The 23,938-nt window shown below is 45.1% G+C and overlaps 2 protein-coding genes across 6 annotated transcripts in view; one reads left to right on the plus strand and one right to left on the minus strand.

Moving 5' to 3' along the window:
- SDHA (succinate dehydrogenase complex flavoprotein subunit A) overlaps window positions 1–14,754 on the minus strand; it is a 30,115-nt gene extending 15,361 nt beyond the window's left edge. The window contains exons 1-7 of one of the 4 annotated variants that reach the window (XM_047094561.1): window positions 14,610–14,754; window positions 7,593–7,679; window positions 6,199–6,360; window positions 3,865–4,008; window positions 3,417–3,581; window positions 2,390–2,538; window positions 1,612–1,736 (exon numbers count right to left, since the gene is read on the minus strand). In XM_047094561.1, the coding sequence (XP_046950517.1) occupies window positions 1,612–1,736; window positions 2,390–2,538; window positions 3,417–3,581; window positions 3,865–4,008; window positions 6,199–6,360; window positions 7,593–7,679; window positions 14,610–14,672 (895 nt within the window). In that variant the 5' untranslated portion in view covers window positions 14,673–14,754. Of the gene's footprint in view, window positions 1–1,611; window positions 1,737–2,389; window positions 2,539–3,416; window positions 3,582–3,864; window positions 4,009–6,198; window positions 6,361–7,592; window positions 7,683–13,357; window positions 13,469–13,732; window positions 13,790–14,609 lie in introns of those variants that run through there. The other 3 variants (XM_047094552.1, XM_047094570.1, XM_047094544.1) reach the window with 3 other exon arrangements.
- A 15-nt stretch (window positions 14,755–14,769) lies between these two features.
- Window positions 14,770–21,996, plus strand: CCDC127 (coiled-coil domain containing 127). Of its 2 annotated transcripts, none has more exons than XM_047094579.1 (3): window positions 14,770–14,871; window positions 16,626–16,756; window positions 20,728–21,996. In XM_047094579.1, exons 2-3 carry the CDS (start codon window positions 16,636–16,638, stop codon window positions 21,387–21,389), a joined length of 783 nt encoding a protein of 260 aa, XP_046950535.1. In that variant the 5' UTR covers window positions 14,770–14,871; window positions 16,626–16,635; the 3' UTR covers window positions 21,390–21,996. The 2 variants fall into 2 exon arrangements, with proteins under 2 accessions (XP_046950535.1, XP_046950544.1); XM_047094588.1 differs by having other exon boundaries at window positions 14,854–14,938.
- Window positions 21,997–23,938: the final 1,942 nt, after the last annotated feature.

Raw genomic sequence — 23,938 nt, forward strand, 5'->3', positions numbered from 1 at the left:
AAAAAAATAAAAAAATAAAAACTGGTTAACAACAGCAATAATTACCACCGTTCATACTTATACTGTACTTGCTGTATACAACTCTAAGTTTTGTAACAACCCCAGGAAATATCCCTATTTTCAGAGAGAGCAATGATAGCTTAGGAACTTGTCAGTGTTCTGCAGCTGGGAAGGCAGAGCCAAATGCACACCTGGCAACTAGGCAGGTCTGTGCCCTTAATCTCACTGTCCCTTCAATAAGGAATGCTAAGCAACTGAATTTTAACAAGGAGACAAACACCTATGTCAATGTCACCTGAAAGTTAAAACTGTCATTACCACACCAGAAGAGTTTTCTTGCTTTAAGAACAAGAAAGCAGAGGCACCTGAGTGGCTCAGTTGGTTAAGCATCTGACTTCAGTTCAGGTCATGACCTCACGGTTGGTGAGGTCGAGCCCCAGTCAGGCTCTGTGCTGACAGCTCAGGGCCTGGAGCCTGCTTCGGATTCTGTCTCTCTCTCTGTGCCCCTCCCCTGCTCACACTGTCTCTTTCTCTCAAAAATAAACAAACTTTTAAAAGAAAAAAAAAAAAAAGAACAAGAATTTCCTGGAGCACCTGGGTGGCTCAGTCGATTGTGTTTTGACTCTTGATTTTGGCTCAGGTCATGATCTCACAGTTTGGGAGCCAGAGCCCCAAGTCAGGTTCCATGCTGACAGGACGGAGCCTGCTTGGGATTCTCTCTCTCCTGGTCTCTCTGTTCCTCTCCCGCTCACATGTTCTCTCTCAAAATAAATAAGTAAACTTTAAAACAAAACAAAACCCCCCAAAACCAGTATTAAAAAACTACCTAAAACATTTTTTACTTTTTATCCCTGCCAGGGATCAGAAAAAATATACTGACAGAGCAAAGAGAAAACCCAGGTCTGGTTCTTTAGCATGGTGGGAGGCTACTTCCACAAAGTGTGGTGTCCCCTCGGTTGACAGGTCAGAAAAGCAACTAGAAACAAAGTCCAGATTGAGACTTGCCTGTCCCAAGAGGCAGATCTCTCTCTCCAATTCATATCTGAATAATGAACTCTCTCAATTCTGCACCTGCAGCCTAGACCTCCCGTCTGAACTCCACATTTGCACACTCAACTGTCTGAGGACGCAAGATGAGCTCAATGTGCCCACAACTGGCACCATAGTCATTAACATCTCAGGGGGCCGCATCTGCCATAGCTCGTTCCGACTTTATACTCTACTGGACAGCCTGATGTTTTCCCTGTAACACTGGAATCTGCCCATGCCACAACTCCGATCAACAGCTCTCGGGACATTCACTCAGGAAACACTGATGAGGTCCTACTATGTGCCAGGCACTGTGAACTGCAGCACCTGTCCCCACCTCCGGGAGCTGACAATCGAGTTGGGGAGAGGGACACTGAACAGTCTTTACATAAAGCTCCAGCTTTACGACTGGAGCAGGTATCGCCAAGGCAAGGTGGTGGCCTAAACTGCCTCGGGAGAAATGGAAAAAACTTCCTTGAGCAAATGACAAGCTGGGCTCTGAGAATGTGCTAGTGTGTGGGACTACAGAGGGGCATCGAGAGGTATGAGAGTCCTGACCCCATGAAAGTGGTCCCGTCCTACCTGTGGGGTGAAACTGAACGAACTCCAAGTCCTGGCAGGGAAGGCCTGCCCTGGTGACCATGGCGGTGCCGTCACCGGTGCTGGTGTGGGCAGATGTGCAGCTGAAGTAGGTGCGCCCGTAGCCTCTGGAAAACAGACGGGCCAGCAGAGAGAAAGCAGTGACACATGGTGTCCCGTCAGGATCGCTTTTCTAGTGGCACCAGAGCGGACAGAGCAGCCCGCAGCACCGTGACAGGTGCTGTCTGCACGTGCTACCCTGGGCAACTGGGGCGGGAGCCTGGGAGACGGAGGAGGCACTCTCGTTTATACTTCAAGGCACTTTCATGCTATCTGAACGACCTCCCTGAGAAGCGTGTGCTGCTTTAATGCTGAAATTTTTGCTTTATGGACTCACTCTTGTAAAGGGTTAAAATAACGGACTGACAATGTAAGAAATGTAATTTAGTTTCATCATGTGAACAAACAGCACTTATCTACACCAGAAATCAGTATAAACACAGTGTCCACTAAAGCAAAAGACAGGTTAAGCCAGGAAGTGTCACGTGACTCTCCAGACCCGTTTCCTCAAGGGTCCTCTCAGGTGCAAACTGAAGACAGATACTTCCTCACCCACCTGAGGCAGGTGCTATGATTGTCCCCTTTGGAGACATGGAACTGAGACTGGCAAAGCTTATTATGCTCCTGGGTTAGGTCACTGCCTCCATTTTTTTTTTTTTTTAAAGAAACTCGGGAGACCCAACTTTCCTGCAGAAAAACTAAATACAAGTTAGACTCCTACCCAGTAGCTACAACAGTGTTCTTTGCTCTTATGCGATGGATGGACCCGTCTTCTATGCACAGCGCAATAACACCACGACATTCTCCATTTTCCATCAGGAGATCCAAAGCAAAATACTCTACAAAATAGCTGGTATCATATCGCAGAGACTAAAAAACATGAAAGAAAAAAGAATCCCACAGTTTCAATTGCATTTAGGGTGTTAAACTAACATTTCAGCAACACTGCTCATATGAACAAGTCAAGGGCTCTGATGTGGTGTGTAACAAATGGACAGGGTAAACCCTGGGCTGCAAAAGAAGCCACAGACTTTACTTGCATCAACCATAGTGCTGATGCTGTTGTGGATCAACACGAAAGGTACCCTGCTCTCAGCTGTATGATCAGATCAGACCATAAGAAGGACATACACGTGTCACGCATGTCAGAGAAGATGCTGTAGCTGCTCAGTAAACATGAAGGGCTCTCACAAACCCACCAGCTCCCCAACATGACACAGTATGCTGCAGGATGGGCAGATCCTGTCACACGTGTGTCAATGCACTCAGCCGAAGCTGCCACCAGGGTCCTAACATTTGCAAATCAAGAATCTGTCCCCATTTGAGAGCAAGAATTCAGAATACTGAATATTATGAATCAGAGTTATTCCAAATATTGATTACTTGGCTATGCCAAAGTAGGCCCTGATTATCCAGTAACTACTGTCCCCCAAACCTTAGTCCAGTTTGAACACTTAAGTATTAAATCAATTAGTTCAGGGACTCAGAGGTGCTGAGTCCTAAAATACTTGCTCTGTTCTTATACTTTCGGTATGGCAGATCAATTTAATTTTCTAAAATAGACACTTTCAAATTAACAATTAACAAATATACATCCTGCCATGTTAGTCTGCTGTTTATTAAGCAACCCCAGGGCTGACATGCTGACCTTCTGACCTGTCCCAGAGTGGCCTGTTTCCAGCTCATCACCACATGCCTGGCCTAACCAGACCATGTCCTGTCACCCCATGCACCCAGGGTGGCCTCACCCTTCCATACAACGTGTGCAGCAGCGAGTGGCCAGTGCGGTCAGCCACACAGCAGCACCGATGGGCCTGCCCGCCTTTCCCAAACTTGAGGCTCTGTCCACCAAAAGCGCGCTGGTAGATCCTCCCGTCTTCAGTTCTGCTGAATGGCATGCCATAATTCTCCAGCTGTGAAATGTGAAAACAAACACCTAGGACCTTGAAGGAATCGGGATATTCATCGCTAATTTACACTAAACAATTTCAACATAAACCTGTAAACCCAAACCAATACGTTCTATGAAAATTTCAACACTTCAGGAAAAGAGAAAAACTTTGTTATTAAATGAACTGAATGGTTAATGATAGGAAAGATTTCCCTTGTTACATCAACTCGTTACCATTCCTTGGGCTGACCACATTTGCCTCGACCTCTCTTTTCTACCAGAAACAGACCATGCAAGGACAGTACCTCTACCACGGAAGCAGGGGCCTGCTCTGTCATGTAGTGGATGGCATCCTGGTCCCCCAGCCAGTCGGAGCCTTTCACAGTGTCGTAGAAGTGCCACCTCCAGTTGTCCTCCTCCATGTTCCCCAGAGCAGCATTGATCCCTCCCTGTAAACACAGGGCAGACTTACAAGCTACGAAAGGGAACCCTGGACCTTCCAGGCCCATCCCCCTTCCACCCACTGCCCAAAACTGGATTCAGAGAAAGCCAACTAATTTTGACAACAACGGCATGTGAGGGACCTGACTGCAGTCCGGTTGGTTACAGGACCGTCCTGAGCAGGGAGAGGCATGACAGATACCAAATCTTACCTCCCTCAGCCTCAGTGCCCTTATCCATGAAGGGACATGAAGCTGAACTCGAGAGCCATCTGGAGGGTTAAGTGCGGTTTTATGAGCAATGCTTGTCACCTCCAAACCTGGCACATAAAAGGTACTGAGCAAATCCATCTGGGATAATTTTATGACAAAATGTTCCCAGTGGCATTTATGGACATGTGTTAAAGAAGTACTTACGGTCAAGGAATAAACTCTAAACTCAGAGTCACATTCTCTACCGTGTCTGTCTCTCAGAGTCACAGAAAATGGCAGTACAGGGACAAATGTAACACTCACACTTTTCCTCCGCAACTTAAAACCAGATTACTCATCTCTTTTTGAGAAGAAAAGGCACATTTTCTGACTTCCCTCTTTTTTGCAAATGTTCCTCAATCAAGCTTCTGAGTCAAGCAGACCCATGCAGGAATTCTTTCCCCGCTTGGTGCTGCTGTGCCTCAGTTTCCCATTATGTTTCAGTTATCAAGAAAAGAGTCACCAGCACAAAGCCAGGAACCCTAACAAGACAAGCAGCAAAAGTCACAAGTTATTTCCTCCTCCTTCTCCGACCCCACCGATTGTAAACCCAAACACAGTCCTAGTAAAAACTGTTAAGTACCAGAGTAGTAGCAGAAGAGAGAAACCTAGTTTAAAATAACACTAAATACTTGGCCCAGTGCACATGTCCATGCTATTATTTTATTGCTACTATTAGTAAGAATCAGGGCCACAGACAGCTGGTCTTCCAGGAGTCCCAAGAAATACAATTTTGTTTTTCTAAAGTAATCTCAGGGCGCCTCAGTGGCTCAGTCGGTTGAGTGTCCAACTTGATCTCAGCTCAGGTCTTGATCTCAGGGTCGAGAGTTCAAGCCCCATGCTGGGCTTCATGCTGGGCACAGAGCCTACTCAAAGAAAAATAAAAAGCAATCTTTATACCCAACCCAGGGCTCTAATTCACGACTCTGAGATCAAGAGTTGCACGCTTTACTGACTGAGCCAGCCATGTGCCCCGCCCCCCCCAGGAGTACACTTTAGACTTGCCCAGTCCCCACCTGTCTTATCCCCCCAATTAAACCTTACTTTCTCCAACCAGCATTCAAGGTAAGCTATCCATTTCTAACTTTTTATTGTTTTAATATTGCACTACCTGAATATACTATTATTTCTCATTATTTAGACTTATGTTTACATCCATTTTTCCTTTCAGACACAATGTAATCTTCAAAAGTATGTATTATTTATTTTTCAGTTTATAACACATAGTTTTAGAACAAAGTATCTGTGTAGCAAAGTGCCTGAAGAATGTTGCTGCATGCTGAATACAGGCTACAACAGTAATTAGGGTGGCTTTTACTGGTTCCTGGAAAGTTACCCCACACTCTGCTATCTCTATGAGGAAATATGTTCCAAATACTGGAAAAAACAGTTCAATTCATTCCAGTTTTGCAATACTATATACAACCTGCGTACCACCTACGGTGTGCCAGGAAAGAAAACAAAATTATAAAATCACTGTGTACTTTTTCATCTTACTTTTATCCTCTTCCCCAAATTTTGAGCATTTAAAGGCCAATGTTCTTCTGTCCTGCACACTCCTGCCACCAGCAAAGCTCATCATCATCATACTTAACGAGGCCCACGCCAAGGATGCAGCAGGGCCAAGAGAATCAGTCCAGAGACAGGCTCATTTTAGATTGGGAAAGTACGGTGAAGACAAACTATGATGGGGGCCAGAGGATTAGGTGGGTGCTCAGAGAAGACCTGAGTGTCACTGGAGCAGCAGAACGATAAGAGGCCCTAGGAGTGACTCCGGCAGTGGGGGTGGAGGCAGTGTGGGAACACACTCCCAAGGCGAGTAAGCCAGGTGGGTGCAAGGAGCAGAGAGACAGGAACATGGCTGGCGTGCAGTGAGAAGGCCTGTGGCAGAAGACTGAGCACTGCTGTGCAGGCGCCAAAACCATTAAGGGGGCCCCTTTCTCTTACCTGGGCTGCAACGGTGTGTGATCTCGTAGGAAAGAGCTTTGTGACGCAGGCCGTGTTAAACCCTGCCTCGGAAAGGCCAAACGCAGCTCGCAAGCCTGCCCCTCCAGCGCCTACCACCACCGCGTCAAATTCATGGTCCACTACCGGGTATTGCGTAGAAATCTGGAAAGGAACAATTCACCTGTCAACCACCCATTTACCTATGCCACACATTGGGACGGTGGGTGCAGTGCAAGAGCTCAGACAAAATGGAAGAAGCGATGAAAGAGCAACCACAGCAGAGGGGCCTCCACCCTGTGCCAGGACCCAGAGTGTGTGGCTGGCACACCCCACACCGACAGGACCGAAACACAGACCCGACGAAGAGGGAGCACGCATCCTAGCACCTGGGACACCCACCATGAAGTGAAATGTTGAAAACAAGAGGTACAGCCTCAAAGCAGGGAACCGTGGAAGCAAAGGAAAGCAACGACACAAATCAAAATATTAGTTCTAAATACGGCTTTCCTACTCCATTATCCTTTCTGTTCATCTTTTTCCGTTGACAGCCATATATTCATACACATGCTTGTGTGAATCTAAGCTCATAATGCAGTATATAGATCATGATTCTCCACCTGCGGTCAGCAAGTTTCTCAAGAAAAGGTAAATTTTTTTTTTTAATGTTTATTTATTTCTTGAAGGAGAGAGAGACAGAGTGCAAGCAGGGGAGGGACAGAGAGAGAGAGGGAGACACAGAATCGAAAGCTGTCAGCACAGAGCCTGATGCGGGGCTCCAACTCCCAAACCACGAGATCATGAACTGAGCTGAAGTCGGATGCTTAACCGACTGAGCCGCCCAGGTGCCCCAGTATGTTGTTTTAATTAGGTAGGCACATTCCGATTCATCTGGGCAACTGCCTCAGCACTGAGGACCACCCCCCGGTTTCAGGACCATGTTTGTGTTGGACTGAGAAGGTGCCAACTAGTATTCAGTAACTATTGTGAGCTTGTGAGAAAAGAATTTGTAAACAAATTTTAGTGCCTTCAGCAGAGGACAGAACAGACCCAGTAAACACCAAGAGCCTACACACAAGTGGCTTCAGGGTCCTATGTCATCTGTCACAATGAATAATGTTCAGTGGTCACTGGTATTTTATTATTTTGCTGCTTTAAATTTTAATCTGGTTTATAGATACTTAAGAACCATAAGCAAAAAATGTTAGTAACTATGCTTACATTTGTACTACAGTTAAGTGCTATACACTAAAAATAATTAGAGCATTATTGGAACCAGAATGTTTTCCTTTAAATAAGACCTGTGTATTACTCCAATATATTGAAGACTGGCATAGATCATTATTCCTCTAAGACAAGCATATCATTTATAAGGGAACAAAAAGTTGTAAACTTACTGAATCTGAAACTTTAGCTGAAGACCTCTTATTCCCATCAATAGTGAAGTGAAAACCGCAGGTGCCTGCCTGCCATGTCGCGGGCCACTGCTGAGACAGAGATGGAGAGATGGAGAGCACTTAAGTGTCTTAGAAGAATAACAAATCATCAAAATTTCCCAAGTCATTAACCTTTTTATGTATCCAGCTGCTCCTTCACCTAGACAGCTCACCTGGGGTCCTCTACTTAACCCTGAAGGGTAGAGGCGGACTAAGGACCCAGGGCAGGCCCAAGTGGCAAGGAGTTGGCACTCCGAGAAAAGCTCTTCTAGATGAAGCTTGTCTCCAAGCAGGACACTCACAGACTCAGCAGGAAATGAAAAGGACACAATGTCACGTTCATTTCTTAATTTATGGTTTTTAGTGGACAATGGGAAACCCATCTATTTTGTGAAAGTGGTAGTTTACAATGAAGCACTTTTACTGGATCCATCATGACCCTCTTCACACTATAGCACCACACGTCTGCAAGGTTTTGTGGTTCACTGGAAAAGGCCTGGGACAGTGTATTGGGAGATCCATCTTCTACAAGAGGCTCTACTGCTTACCCTGACACTGGGTACCAGTGGGACCAACCCTTCACTGTGAATGTGAAGACTCCAGGCCTAGAGATGCTCCTGCTTCACCACTCTCCACACCTGCGCTGGGCTGTAGCCACATCCCCTCTCCTCTGTCATACTCCAGGGTGCTGTTCCCTGTCTGAACACTTGTCCCTGGCCATTCCCTGGCTAATCTCTACAACTCTCCAAGTTTTGGCTTAAATGTTCCACCCTATGAACACATTTACTCAAGAAAATTGGTATTAATGAAATCACAGCCCAGCCTGAGGGGCCATCTTCTTTATATGAAAACCAACTTATAAGGCATGTCTTTCTGTTCTATGACTGCATTTTAGACGGCTACTGATAAAATGAAGTCTTAGCAATTTCATGAACAGTTTTAGGAATTAAGTATGTTTAACAATGACAAAGGGGATATGAGAGATGTCTTCAAGTATTCTGCAGTTTGGAAGAGATGCTATTTATTCTGTGGGGTAAAAAAATTATTCTGTAGGACAAACAAGTGGAGAATTCAGGGAGGAGAATTTGGCAAAATACAAAATGAACTCTGAGTGGTTTTGAACAGAAGGACTTTCTTTGAAGATTAATGGCCTCAGGCCAGGCTGGAGGGCTTGGCCGCTTGCAAATGGAGCAGGTGGCTCCAACCTCTAGACTTTCTTTAGCATTTAGGGGCACCTGAGTGGCTCAGTCAGTTAAGCAACTGACTCTTGGTTTTGGCTCAGGTCATGATCTCACAGTTCATGAGTTCTAGGCCTGCATCTGGGCTCTGTGCTGACAGTGCAGAGCCTGCTTGGGATGCTCACTCTCTCCCTCTCTCTCTCTCTGCCCCTCCCCACCTCTCGCTCTCTCTCTCAAGAATAACTTAAAAATATTTTTTTAGACTTTCTTAAGCACTGAGACCAAATGATGCCTGCCACAAATAGTTGACTTTATGCTAACAGTTCCAATTACAAAGAAGTTTCTTGAATTTCTAAGTAGACCTGAACTGATAAATGCAATATTCTTGAATTCTCCAATTTCAACTTTAAGTATATATGTATTTTTTAATGTTTATTTATTTTTGAGAAAGAGAGAGCACAAGCCAGGGAGGGGCAGAGAGAGAGGGAGACACAGAATCTGAAGCAGACTCCAGGCTCTTAGCTGTCAGCACAGAACCCAACACAGGGCTCGAACTCATGGACCACAAGACCATGATGTGGGCTAAAGTCAGATGCTTAAACGACTAAGCCACCCAAGCGCCCCTAAGTACTTTTGTTTTTATTGACATAAGTCAACTTTTTGTCCAGTAAACGAATTAAAAAACTTAAAAAGAATATTCTTCTGCTTTAGTATAATTTTTAAATGGTAAAAATCACATCTTAACAAAGAACCAAGTCAGCAAAATACAAATGTTCATGAAATTTTAGTAAAGTACAAGATAAAGGTAATAGTTCCAAAAAAGAACAATACATTTTACAATACCAAATTGAAATCAAAATAGAAACAGAGAGCCTGTCCCAGCCCCACCACCAACCAAGTGGGAAGGCAAGCCAAGAACACCACGCAACTGTCCCACCTCATCTCCCTCAGAGCGACCTACTGGCTCCACAGCACATCTCTGAGTAATGAAGAAAACTTGAAATTGTTTGGGAATGCCAACAATCCAAATGGCCACGTGCACAATTATAAAGTTGTGGTGACAGTACATGGAGAGATTGATCCTATTACAGGAATAGTTATGAAAGTGACTGACCTCAAAGAGTATATGGAGGAGGCAATTATGGAGCCCCTTGATCATAAGAATCTGCATTTGAACATTCCGTACTTTGCAGATGTTGTAAGCATGACAGAAAAAGTAGCTGTATATATTTGGGAAAACCTCCAGAAATTTCTTCCTCTGGGAGTTCTTTTTAAAAGTATATGGGGGTGCCTGGGTGGCTCAGTCAGATAAGCATCTGACTTCGGCTCAGGTCATGATATCACGGTTCATGGGTTCAAGCCCTGCATCAGGCTCTGTGCTGACAGCTCAGAGCCTGGAGCCTGCTTAGGATTCTGCGCCTCCCTCTCTCTCTGTCCCTCCCCCGTTCGCACTGGATGTGTCTCTCAAAAATAAAACAAACATTAAAAATAAGATTAAAAAAAATAAAAGTATATTAAATTGACAATAATATTGTAGTCTATAAAGGAAGATAGCTTTTAGGGGTTAATACTGCAGAAAGATTAATTTCTTTCCATATTTGAAAAAAAGATCTTTATCTCCTTGGACTGTTAAGAAGTCATCACAAAACTGTTACACCTCCGATTGTGCTCTGGAGTGCCTGATTTATTGAAATCATTGTGTGTAAGACCCATTGTGAATTCTAAACGATTTTAAAATCAAACTTGTAAAACAACCTAAGTACCATTTAGAGTCTTTTATCTATAGATGAAAAATCCCTTCATTTTCAGTAAAATGTTGTGATGTGAAATAGAAAGGGTAAAACAAATGAATTTTTGTTTTTCCATTAGCTCGTATTTAGTATTCATCTTTTTTCTTGGTATAATACGAATGGTCAAAAATGTTTTTAAGACTTATAGTAGGTGAAACTTAAAAAAAAAAACAAAACCAAAAACAGGACCACACAATCCAGAAACACAGATGACAGACACTTCTTCCTTAATTACACCTTGGGTGTGCTAAAGGCACACGTTTATTCAGTGAAAGTGAGACACACAAATCCCCACAAGCGATTCGTTGTAGGTGGATGTACGAGGATTGATGGAAATAGTGCTTTGGTGCACATGCAGTTTTGCATAACTTGTTAAAGTATGAAATGCTAATGAGGAACAGCACATTCATTGAACATTTGTTGGAATATGAGTAAACTATTTATTATGTATATTTGTCTATGTTTCCAGATTTTATGGCCACCTGAACAATTTTAATTCAGAAAACTGAAGAATAATCACATATTAAATCCTATAAAAATAATCAACATGAAAAGGACATATTATACTGTAAAGCGTCTTTTATATAGTTTTTCCTAAGCGATCCCATTTTTGTTCTGATCATTAAACTTACCTGCTTAAGTTGAACTGTAAAAAAGTAAAATAGTAACAGTGAGATTCCCTAAGTATTTATTTCTTCTTTCTAGGATGTTCACGTTAAATAAAGATAGACACACACGGCCATCTCAAACACTGGCAGCTGTTAAAATGAAATCTTTAACAAATTATCATACTATCTCCCTGTGGAAAATAGAATACTAGCTTTTTATCCAAATCGGATTTGAGGAGCAATTTTAGAATCTGGAGAGCCCAAAATTAACCCAATTTGTCTATAAATAAAACTATTTAACATTTTTTGAAGTAAAACTATCAAACATTTTCCAACAGGGAAACGTAAAGAAGCGTGAGGAAATCTGCCTTGGAGGCAGAATTAAAAGAAACAGAGCTTTTAATGACATGAAAGCACAAGTGAATGACTTAAATGGTAAAAGGGAGAAAACTGAAGAGAAGGGCAGAGATATTGAAACCCTTAATCTAGCGAAGTACAGGTCCCCATCTGATAGCGTTCACCTATGAATTGCAGACAAGAAACTATTTGTAAGTACAATCTGTATAATAAGAAAAGCAGCCCATAAAGGCTCTGAAAGTGCCTTGGAAGGCCATGGGAAGAACTGAGGATGGGGGAAGATGGTTTAAGCGAACTGAGTCCTCATTCAGAGCCACAAGTCAAAGTCCAAAATGGATGAACATAAGCCTGCACATTAGCTAGAGACATGGAGGTAAACACCAGCGGCCAATAACAGAAACGATTCAGAAGTGATTTCACTGGGGAACAGGTCTGAGGTTAGGAGAGGGTCTCAATCCTTTTCATTTATAAAGCCTCTGTATTCCTTGACTTTTTTTTTTTATAACTATGTGTAATTATTTTCATTAGAAGTTTAAAGGTTTTTAAAACAGGGATGCTTAGAATACAATTCACAAGATTATCGAGCACAGGCTGTAGGTGTAGGTCCTGGCTAGAATGATCACCACACCAGGGCGTCACAGGCTACCTCCCAGAACCCTCATGAAAGAGAAATGGAGTCTATCCAGGGTCTGAACTCTGGTCTGCCTGGCTGGTACCAGATTCAGTACATCCCCCCTAGGTAAGGAGCCTTAGGAAAAATCTCTGGGACTCCAAAATAAGATGCATATCCAGATTACGTATCAAAACCAAGCCACAATTTTTCCAGTGAACCAGGAAAAACATCCCAGAGAATGCAGAAATGAATGCCACAGCGGTACAATTACCCCAAAAAGGAAAACAAAAAAGGTTACCACAATGGCCTAAATAATGTAATTCTAGATACATCATTAAACCAAATTCAAAACAATACATTCAAAGAAAAACTGACTTACTCTAGAACAGTACTTTGGATATCCATGTTAAAGAATTTGAAAAATCTCATCTGAAGCAATTAACCAGCAACTATTTAAGGACCTTGCTTTTACTTTTCCTTTCAATACACCAGAACAGTCTGCAAATTATGTCAGTGCATTAAGATAACTAAAAATGAAACCAACGCAAAATAGGTTTGATGATTTTGCAACTTGAAAGCAGCTGTAAATATAAACTGCCTTGGAAACACCAGAGAATTGAACAAAATGAAATCAAGAAAAATTCTCTGTGGATTTTATTCAAACTACCCTCATCATCTACTCTCCGTGCACATTTCTCAGTTGGTGATCATACATTTCGTTGTTGTTGTTCTAAGTTGATGCTTTTGTTTTTGCCAATCTTAAATTCCACTACATATATTGCTTGGGGGCAGAATTAATTTCCACAGGAAAAGCTATCTTCATCAAGGTAAAAAGAAGGGTAAATGCTGGCAGCTAATAGTTGATTCAACCAAGATAACTTCCAATCAAGCCAATACAAAAGTACAGGTTTACACACTCTGACCAGTGGTGCTCAGAATCTTATTCTCACTTGCAGCTAAGAGCTCAGAGCTAGAATTCTAGTCCAGTTTACATAAAGGACAACAAGGTCATAAACAAAGGGCAGGCAGGTGGTCAAGGGAGTTCCACAGACTGGAGGGGTCTTAGTCTGCACAAGAACGCTGGGGTGACCGAGGACACACATGTTTAGCTCTTCTCCCAGCACCACCAGTTACTGGTCACTGCACTTAACAAGCAGGAGGCACTAAGAAGTCTGCTCACGTTTGCCGAAGAATACCCCACTGCCCATCCAGCTTGTGGACTTAGAGCCCAAGATGGGTGGGGTGTGGAGAGTGGGGACCTCTGCTCAGGAAGCATCAACCACAGCAGCACGAGAAAGCATTGAAAACGTTCTCTGGCATTGGCAGGATGGCGGAGTTAACCTTCTCACATTTAACTTAATTTTTAGTATCTGTATTTCAAAATGGAGAAAATTGCAGGTATAATTACAGGCATAACTCCAGTCAATACTGTTGAATGCCTCGGTTCCCACTGGGATTTTCACTCTGTAATTACATTACTAAGTAGGTGGGCAGGCGGATCATATAAAAGAACCCAAACAACAACCCCTCCAAGTTTAGTGTGCTGAAATAAAACCTGAAAAGGTAGATCCTGAAGACGTAACTGTAAGGAGTACATCTGACACAATCCGGTAAGCAAGGGCTCCAGAAGGCACAACCCTGACGGTCATCCACGACTGACCGGAGTCCGGGCAGACAACGCACGGGAAATCAGACTTCCCGGCGCCGTCGCCCGAACGTGGTCTGCGGTCAGAGCGCTGACGTTCTTCGCCTGGTTTTCTAATGTGCGCAAAAGGCCACCATACAAAACCCAAAATGAAGGTCCAAAAGTTGCCAGATCCCGGTGTGAAACACGGGTCTTCGCTTTCCCCGAAGAAGCGCGGTTTTGCAAACAGTTGCCAGGCAAGCGCCAGCGCCGGTGTCAGACGTGCCTCCCACCTACCCTGCCTGGGGCGGGAGGGCCGAGCCCGGCCGGGTCCTCGGGGCTGCTGGCACCCGACGGACCGTCCCCAGGGCGATCGGCACAGCGCCCGGCCGGCGCGCGCCTGCGGTTGCCGGCCCGCCTCCGCCGGAGATCTAAGGGCGCTTTTGGATTCAGAGGCCCGGGGCACCCACGGGCCGCCACCTGCCAGGGTGACCTCGGGCAAACACGCCTCCCCACGCGCCGAAGGCTGGGGCGGGGGCGACCTTAGTACTCTGGGGAAGGGTCCCCGGGGACGGCAAGCGGGGTCATGACCTTCACCGGGACGCGACTCGCTGGCTTCAGAAGGAGTCCCGCGGCCCTCCGGGTCGGCCCCACCCCTTCGGGCGGCCTCCTCACCGCATCCTCCCCCAGACCCTCGCGACCCCGTCCCGGTCCGGCGCCGGGGGGACTCGGCGTCCGCTCCGCCCCGTGGGAAGTCCTGCCCCTCCTCGGCTCCCCGCGCCCTGCCCGCCCCACGGCGCCGACTCACCGCCCTAGTCAGTGCCAGGCGCCGGGCGCCCAGGAGCCGCGACACCACCCGGACCCCCGACATGTCTGCCTTACACGGTGCTGTCCCACCAACCCCCGCGCCAGACTGCGCCTGCGCACCTAGTAGCGCCCGGGCCCGGACGAGGGGACACCGCGCCTGCGCACCACGCCGCGACCCCGGGGCGTGAGGGGGTTTCGCGCCTGCGCACAGGATCAGACAGTGGCGCTAAACGGACCCGGGGCCCGGCGGTCCCCGCCCGGGGGTAGGTCGGAGGGCCTGGCCGTGATCTAAGCGGGACCAGGCCCTGGGCTGCATTTGGGAGAGGCTGGGTGAGGTCGGGGGTTCCGGGAGTAGGTTGCGGTTCCGGGGGTAGGCCGGGGGCCTGAGGGGAGATCGGGGGTTCCGGGGGTAGGCCGGGGGCCTGAGAGGAGGTCTGGGATTCCGGGGGTAGGCCGGGGGCCTGAGGGGAGTTCGGGGTTGCTAGGTAGATTGAGGTTCCAGGATTAGGCCGGGGGCCTGAGGGGAGGTCAGGGGGGCCGGGAGTAGGTTGGGGATCAGGGGTGTCGGGTGTTCTGGAGGTAGCTCCGGAGGGTGGCCAGGGGTAGATTGCGGATCAGGGGTTCCGGGGGGCAGGTCAGGAGGGCGGGGGTGGCGCTGGGGTCGGAGTAAGTCAGGGCGCCAGGCTGTGTTCAGGGATTCCGGAGATAGTGTTCCCGGGCGCGGTCGACTCGGGGCGGGGGGCTCCAGCGGTGGAGAGGGCAGCTCCCGAGGTTTAAGTGTCTTCGCCAAGTCGCCTGATTTCGCTTCAGATTTAGGAAGTGTTTTTAATTTTCGTGTGTGTTTATGTAAGTTACCTGAAATCTTTTGTGGAAGGAAGTGGCATGGGAAATCAATAGTTTTAGTCGTTTAGTCGTTATCCTGCTTTTCGTTTTGTATTATTAGGATCTTTTTCGTGCGCAATTTTGTGCAATATAATTTCGGATTATTTTACTGAGTAAGTTTACAATGATCCATTCCCATTTTATTGACATTTAGGTTGTTTCCAAGTCTTTGCTAGTACTAAATAAGACCATAAAGAATACAATTGTGTATAACCCTTTGTCTTTATTTAGGATTCGGCTGCTTTTATTAGGATTGTATGTTTCCTCAGGCCCTATGCCCCCCCTCCCCCTGCCCACCAAGTGGACTTTACTGGCTTGAAGGAAATGAACACTGTCCTTCCCAGCCCTACTTTGAGAGTTTTGCAGTTTAGTACTTTCAGATAACTAGTTTTTTGTTGTATAGTTACCACAAACTCCTTAACATAATTTTTTTGGCATTTCTTTATTGCCAGTTAGAATTCTTTAGTTTTAGATGTTAAGTATTTATTGAAAACCCCATTAAAATCTTTCGAAATTGAATTAGATTCCTTTTTTCCTATGTTTGCTTTATTTCTTTTGTAATCAGTGTGTATTATTTGTGGCCATCACATAGAAATAAGCTGAAAGTCTCATTGCTCTATTTTGTGAAAATGCCCAACCTCCTGTGGATACTTAGTAAATTGGTACATTTCATACTAACATTCGACCCCAGGCTAGTTACTGAGACACAGCATGAGCTCTAAGCAGAAGCGTCTAATTGTGGTGTTTGTGGGGACGCAGGAGAGCCTTCCTAGCCTGTTCCCATTTCCCCAACACACCGCTGACTGGACCTCTCAATGTCATTCATTTCCTGAAGCAGCCAGTGTTTTCACACCTTCCTATTGATACGTCTTTGTGTACAACCGTACTCTAAAGCTTGTTTATGTTAGAGACCTTATCTCTTTCTCCTTCTACTTCACTTATTTGAGGCGTGTCTTTGCCGCCACTATATCCTGGGGAGTTGCTATTGTCTGAGGCCTTGTTTTTTTCTTAATCCTGTAAGACTCAGTGCTATGTGGCTGGCTCATAGGTAGAATTGAGCCAAGAGGATGACACGATTGTGCCAGATGTATTTTATTCCTTTCATGTGATTAATGATTTTATTATTTACTTCAAGGTATATCTCCATGAATAATTTAAATGACCCTCCAAATTGGAATATCCGGCCTAATTCCAGGGCTGATGGGGGTGATGGAAGCAGATGGAATTATGCCTTGTTGGTTCCAATGCTGGGATTGGCTGCTTTTCGTAAGTCATGGTTTTCCTAACGTTTGCATTTTGGGGACTGAAAGTGTGGAGCCCAAAGACTTTGGCCTTTGGGCACGGACAGATGCCAGTGTACATTCTAGTGTTATCCATACAGTGAGTCTTAAGCAAATTACTTAACCCCCTGAGCCTTGGTTTCCCTATCCATTGAAGCTAGCTAATCATAATTACCTCGATGCGTTGTGAAGGCTAAATAAAACAAGATATTCAGAAGCATTGTGTGTGGGGTGAGTTTTAGTAACTGTTAGCTCCCATTTCAGACTTCACTGCTCTGAAGGGGGCTCTCTTGCTTCAGTTGCCCTCATAAGGACTGACAGGGAAGAATAAATAAAACAGGCATAAAAGAAAGCCTTTTTGGTTGTCTTTAGAAAATCAGCCTTTGGGAGACTTTATCCATTAAACCTCTGCTCAGCCTTGGCCAGATTCTTTCTAGTTTGAACTGACTTTGTACCACTTTGGGGAAATGACCAATTGCCAGTTATAAGTATTCCAGCCCTTAGCTTTTATTTTCCACGACGGTGATACATTTCCCGATGTTCAGGAATTGATTTTATATTTTGTCATATCCCACAGTTCTGGGTTGGCAGTTAAGAATATGAGAAACTGAGGGGCACCTGGGTGGCTCAGTTGGTTAAGCATCCGACTTCGGCTCAGGTCATGATCTCACGACTCGTGAGTTCGAGCCCTGCATCCGGCTCTGTGCTGACAGCTCAGAGCCTGGAGCCTGCTTCAGATTCTGTGCCTCCCTCTCTCTCTGCCCCTCCCCTGCTTGCACTCTGTTTCTCTGTCTCCCAAAAATAAATAAATATTTAAAAAAATTTTTAATTAAAAGAGAATATGAGAAACTGAATAATTGAATGGAAGAAAAGTCCAAGCTGCCCTCTCTTAGCAGTGATACTTTTTACGGAGTGTCTTTTTATGTGCCTGGATTTCTCAGGTCGAAGGGCTTGCCATAGAGGAAGTGAAGGGTGAGGAGAGTAGCATTTATCAGTTGTTCACTTATCACCTGTAACGTTGACTGTGCCAGGAGGCTAATTAACACCCATATTTGGCATTATAATTTCTAAACTATGTAATAATATGTTACTGGAGAATCTTTATAAGAATGCCAAGTTAAAAGTTTTCTCATATCCTGTTACCTAAATAAGACAACCAAGAAGAAAAGGCACAGTATTCCATGAACCTTGTCAGGGACAAAAAGCAACATTTCAAAAGTCGAGAAGGCAAGAACCTCAAAAGTAAAAGTTGTTATGAAAAACTATAAAAGCTAACGAGTCTGGGGGCGCCTGGGTGGCGCAGTCGGTTAAGCGTCCGACTTCAGCCAGGTCACGATCTCGCGGTCCGGGAGTTCGAGCCCCGCGTCAGGCTCTGGGCTGATGGCTCAGAGCCTGGAGCCTGTTTCCGATTCTGTGTCTCCCTCTCTCTCTGCCCCTCCCCCGTTCATGCTCTGTCTCTCTCTGTCCCAAAAATAAATAAACGTTGAAAAAAAAAAATTAAAAAAAAAAAAAAAAAGCTAACGAGTCTGGAAAACAAAGGGAACACGAGAGTCCCTCCAGGGCCTGTCCCAGCCTCAAAACTAATTAATCGTAGTTAGTCAGTGTAAGGTTAAGCCTTCCAATTCACTCACCCTAGCCACAGGCAACAGGTAGCGTTCCTGAGGGTTAGGAGTGCTTTGCAAGATGGCAGGCTTCTAAGTGGCAACACCCTTAGGGCTGGGTTTGGGTCTGCCCAGGCTCTGACCTAGAAGCTGGCACTGTGCAGAACACTGAATCATAAAAAGCATTTGCTCTTGTCAGCCTCCCTGAGAATCAACGGTTAGTTTTTTTAGAAAATGCCAAAATGGGGGCGCGTGTCTGGCTCATTCGGTTGGGTGTCCAACTTCAGCCCAGGTCATGATCTCGCGGTTTGTGGGTCCGAGCCCTGCATCGGGCTCGGTGTGGACAACTCAGAGCCTGCAGCCTGCTTTGGATTCTGTGTCCCTCTCTCTCTACCCCTCCCCCACTTGCATTCTGTCTCTCTGTCTCTCTCAAAAATAAGTAAACATTAAAAAACTTTTTTAATAAAAAAAAAAAAATGCCAAAATGTTTTCCCAAGTGGCTGTACCATTTTGCATCCTCAGCAGCAGTGTGTGAGTGATCCAGTTTCTTGGCATCCTCCACAGCATTTGGGGAGGTCACCGTTGTTTTTATTTTACGCACATTGTGGCTTTAATTTGCATTTCCCTAATGGCTGATAACGTTGCCTCTTCCATGAAGTGTCTGTTCCAGTCTCACAGTGATTTTCTAGTTGTGTTGTGTTTTCGTGTTGAGTTTTGAGAGTTTTTACTATATTCTAGATTCTCCTACTTTGCTAGGTATCTGGTTTGCCAGTATCTTCTTCCACTCTGTAACTTGTCTTTTCGTTCTTTTAACGGAGGCTTTCACAGAGCAAAAGTTTTAATTTTGATGGCGTCCAGTGTGTCACTTTTTCTTTCATGGGTCATGCTTTTCCTCCTGAGAGCTCTTCACCTATCCGTAGATCCTGAAGATTCTTGTTTCTTGATAGTTTAGTCTTAATGTTTTACACGTAAATCCACGATCCATTTTGAGTTAATTTTTTTTTTATGAGTATAAGGTATGAGACTTAATGTTTTCTTTCTTCCTTTCCAATCTGTTTGTCTTTTATTTCCTTTTCCTCTTTTTTCTTGCACTGGCTAACGTTTACAGGCCTCCCTTGAGAAGTTCCTATCTTAGAGGAAGAGCGTTCAGTGTGTACCGTTAAGTGCAATGTTAGCTGTGGGTCTTCACAGGTGTTCCTTGTCAAGGCGAGGAAAGTCCTCTCTGTTTTTATGTTTCTTTCTGTGTTTTTATCATGAATGGGTGTTCAGTTTTGTCAAATGTTTTTCTGTAGCAATTGATAGGATCATGTGATTTTCTTCGTTAGACTACTCATGTCGGATTACACTGATGGGTTTTTGAATATTGAAGCCTCTTACATTTTAGGAATAATCTCCACTTGGTCATGCCATGTAATCCTTCTCACACATTGTAGAATTACATTTGTTAGTATTTTATGTCTGTGTTCATCTGCATTTTATTATTTTAGCCATTTGTCGGGGTTCTCCCTTCTCCACACTTTTTTTCCCGTGTTTTTTTATTTCATTTATTGTGTTTTTCAGTTTTAAAATTTTCCTTTGGGTTTTTTTTTTTAAATATATCTTCTATTTCTTTGCTTAGGCTGTATATTATCATGCCTGCTTTAAACTCTCTGTCAGGTAATCCTAACGTCTCTGTCATCTCGGTATTGGCATCTACCAATACTCTTTTTAAATTCAATTTGAGATATTTCCGATTTTGGGTATGGAGAGTGATTTTTTTTTGTTTTTAAACTGCTCAGTGGGGAAGAGGATGCTATTCTTTTTTTTTTTTTTTAATGTTTATTTATTTATTTTGAGAGAGTGTGAGTGGAGTAGGGAGAGAGAATGCCAAGTAGGCTCTGCACTTACAACACAGAGCCTGACCTGGGGCTCAGTCTCACAAACCATGAGATCATGACCTGAGCTGAGATCAAGAGTCGGACACTTAACTGACAGAGCCACGCAGGTGCGCTGAACTTTTAAACCTTGCCAGTAGTATATGCACTGTAGTCAGAGTAGGCAGTGGTGGTGGGTTTGAGAGCAAAAGAAAGCAGTGGTAGACTTTCATTGCTGTAGGAGATGAGGCTGAAGAGGGAACTGTCAGCAGCCTTGTCACACTTGCCTTTTGGGAACCCCTGTCTGATTTTAAGATGCGGACTTTGCGTGCTATGTGGTTTCATACCAAATGTTATCTGTATCTCTCAGGGCTTAAGATTTTATTGAAATGTTGTTCTTAGCTGCTTTATGCCTTTTTGTTTTCATGCTTTTTAAAAATAAAGCTTACAGAACTTCAACTCTGACTTTTCACTAAATGTCTCTTCTAATTTATTCCTGTCAGGTTGGATTTGGTCTAGGGAGTCCCAGAAAGAAATAGAAAAAGAGAGAGAAGCGTACCGTCAGAGAACGGCTGCTTTCCAGCGGGATCTTGAAGCAAAGTACCACGCCGTGATCTCAGAAAACCGGCGTGCGGTTGCTCACTTGTCTTTGGAACTTGAAAAAGAACAAAACAGAACAACTAGTTACCGAGAAGCCCTTATCTCTCAGGGGCGCAAGTTGGTAGAAGAAAAGAAGCTTCTGGAACAGGAGCGGGCTCAGGTCATGCAAGAAAAGAGACAGCTGCAGCCCTTGAGAAGCACATACCTGAGCTTCCTGGAAAAGGAAGAAGACTGGCAGAGGAGGGCCAGGCTTGTGCTGAAAGAGTGTGAAGATGCTCTTACGGAAAGACAGAGCATCTACTGCAGCCTGCTCCTCCCTCGCAGCAGGCGGCTGGAAATAGAGAAGAGGTTGCTGGTCCGAGCATCCACTGACCCGGTTGCCGCCGACCTGCACATGGCAGCCGGCTTGACCGACATATTTAAGCACGACACATACTGTGGCGATGTCTGGAATACCAACAGACGCCAGAATGGGAGACTCATGTGGTTGTATCTCAAATATTGGGAACTGATTGTTGAACTGAAGAAGTACAAGGCAGTCGAGAAAGCCATACTAGAGAAGTAGGGCAGGAGTGAGGCGTGCCGTCTTCACCACGCTGCGGCGTTTCGGGGTATCATTTTCTGGTTTCCTTCTGCCGCGTGCGCGTGTAGCACTGTCGACCGAGTGTTCTTCCACTCCCACCACCCTCTGAGCGGGACACAGGGTCCCGCTTCCTTGATGCTTTTCAGCTCTTAAAGATGCAGTTTCTCAGGAGGATTTTTTTTTTAAGCTGTAATATTTTATTAGGCTGAACAGTGTAACCTCATATCTGCGCTATAGGGTAAGATTGTTTTTAAGAAAGTCAGATACAGTACTGATTCTCAGTAGTGTTCTGTCTGTTTTTATCACTCCGTAAATAAATTGTTCTCTCCTCCAATTTTCTCTTTCCTAGAGTTATAAATAAAAGTTGTCAGGTAACAGAACTGCCTAATGATGATGACAGAAACTAGTAATATTATTGAGGACTCATGCTATTGTGAGGGTCTCTCCCACCAAAGGGAAAGAAAGTGTTTCCTGTATTCAGTTGATAACCTTGGTATGTGTTTTGCATCTGGCTTGTGTCCATGTTCAGTTAGCACATGCTATGTATTTGCAATGACATCTAATAAAAACACTTGCCATATAAAAGCAACAATGCCACCTATGTGTGTAATTCTTCACTCTTTATAAAATGTTTTTGCATAGATTATCTCCCGTTTCGCCACAAACTAAAAAAAGGTAGGCACTCATGGTCCATTTTTCACAAAGCTAATGTGAATCAGCCTTTCACACATCGCCCCCATAATCCCACCCCTAATCTTAGTACATGGGAAGGGTGTGTAGCAAATGCAGCAGAAGGAAAGGCACATGGGACCAAGGGAGGAGCTTATGCAGCTTCCAGAGTCATCTCCCAGGGGGGTCATGGGAGTGCTCCCCTGTCCCCCACACCGGCAAGGACTATGAACTGTCACCAACCTGGGACCCCAGAGACAGCCCAGGGTCTGTGTTGAGGGCTGGTCATGTGGGTACCCTCTGCCTGGCGTCCCAGATTGCAGACTCGCAGAAGGGAAGTCAGTGTTACCTCAAACTGCACAAAGTTTAGACACACTGGGCTGCTCTTACTGGTCGTGGCAGGGGGGCCCTCCCCAAATCCAGGTTCCCTGTGCCAGCCAGGGGCCAGCCTTGCAGCAGTCCTTTGGAAGACCTGTGGCCTCCCGTACAGGCGAGGCAGCTGAGCTAGGGTCAGGAGAGGCTGCCCGGGCAGTGTGGCTCCGGAACTGCCGGTAGTTTACACCCAGTTGCTTGGTAGTGAGAGGCCCAGGAGCAGCTAGACTGAGGTCTGCTTTTGAACCCGGTTTCCACCCAGCCTGCCCGCCTGTCTGTGGTAGGGAGACAAACTTTTACAAATGCAAGCTGACAAAAAACAACGTTTAATAGCAGGGGAATATCACGAGCTGGATTCGGTCTAGGGACCAAGTTTTGCCGAGTACTTAGCGGCACTCTGGATCTGCATCATTTATGCCTGTGTGTGGTTTTTAATCACTGGGAGCATTTCAGACATGAGAAAGTGGCTCAGAGCTACGGTAAGTCCCCCCGAGTAGCCGGGGTCCTCCGCCCCAGGCTCTGCTCTTAGCTGCTGTGCTCTGCGCAGGACAGTTGCCTGCTTTTCTTCTCCAGCGACTCCTAATGTCACCTTTCTGCTCCATTGCCACTCCTCGATCCAAACAGAAATAACTTATTCAGGTAAACCTGAACTAAAAAACTCTGGTTATTTGTATTTGCTGGTGCATTATATCCTTGCCTGGAGTGGTGTGCATTCAGTTTTACTCTGATTTTTCAGGTGTCCTTGCATAAACCACTTCTTTCCCCTTGGTTTTTTCTTTAAAATGAGGAAAGTTCAGCCAGCCATTCGGCAGGTAACTTTCAAGGTGAATTATTAACCCTCATCCTATTTTCTAATATCCAACGTGCTCTCAGCCTAGCCTCTGATAGCTCGATAACTATGTTCAGATAATTCAAGGCAGTTTAGACACTGGCTTGATACTGCAAAATCAGAAAGACAAACTTTCTACAGAAAGTTATGTTAGGCCAAGTTCGTATCTTGTGGCACAGCTGCCTTCCATTAGCAAGTTTCATCGAGGGTTAATCTGATGCCATCCCTTTTTCACGCTGATTTTTTATTAGGCTCGAAATGTTTACACCATGTCATGGCTATGTGATGACTTCACAGATACAGCAAAATATGTGTGGACTAAGAGGCTACAGTAGAACATTACTGAAAGAAAAGTGTTTAAAATGGAAAAAGGATCGGAGCCAGGAGCTGTTTGATACGTGTGCAAGTTTTGTGGGGACTTGAGAGTCAAACATCGTTTGTCCAGGCTGCTTTCTGGAAGTTCTCAGACTGACGCTCCTGTCCCTGGAGGGAGCCTGTCTCTGTGGCAGTCAAGAAGAGGGGTCATTTCACAGCCTGTGATTTTAATTGATTTGGGGACACCAGGTTATTGTGGGTGGGGTTGCAGTGATTTCCACAGGAAGGGCTTGGACGGGGCAGGGGCGGGGCTGTGTTCAGCCTCTCCTTCCTGTGGAGGTGCCTA

The sequence above is a fragment of the Lynx rufus genome, unplaced genomic scaffold (assembly GCF_022079265.1).
Source record: "Lynx rufus isolate CCGP_SWC_20201006 ecotype Redwood Valley unplaced genomic scaffold, mLynRuf1.p SCAF_1, whole genome shotgun sequence".
Taxonomy (NCBI): domain Eukaryota; kingdom Metazoa; phylum Chordata; class Mammalia; order Carnivora; family Felidae; genus Lynx; species Lynx rufus.

What these genes read in the sequence shown, in the direction of transcription:
- CCDC127 (XM_047094579.1), top strand. Translation starts at nt 16,636, where the DNA reads ATGAATAATTTAAATGACCCTCCAAATTGGAATATCCGGCCTAATTCC. An exon ending in GCTGGGATTGGCTGCTTTTC is followed by an intron (nt 16,757 to 20,727) that starts GTAAGTCATGGT and finishes TATTCCTGTCAG; the next exon opens with GTTGGATTTGGTCTAGGGAG.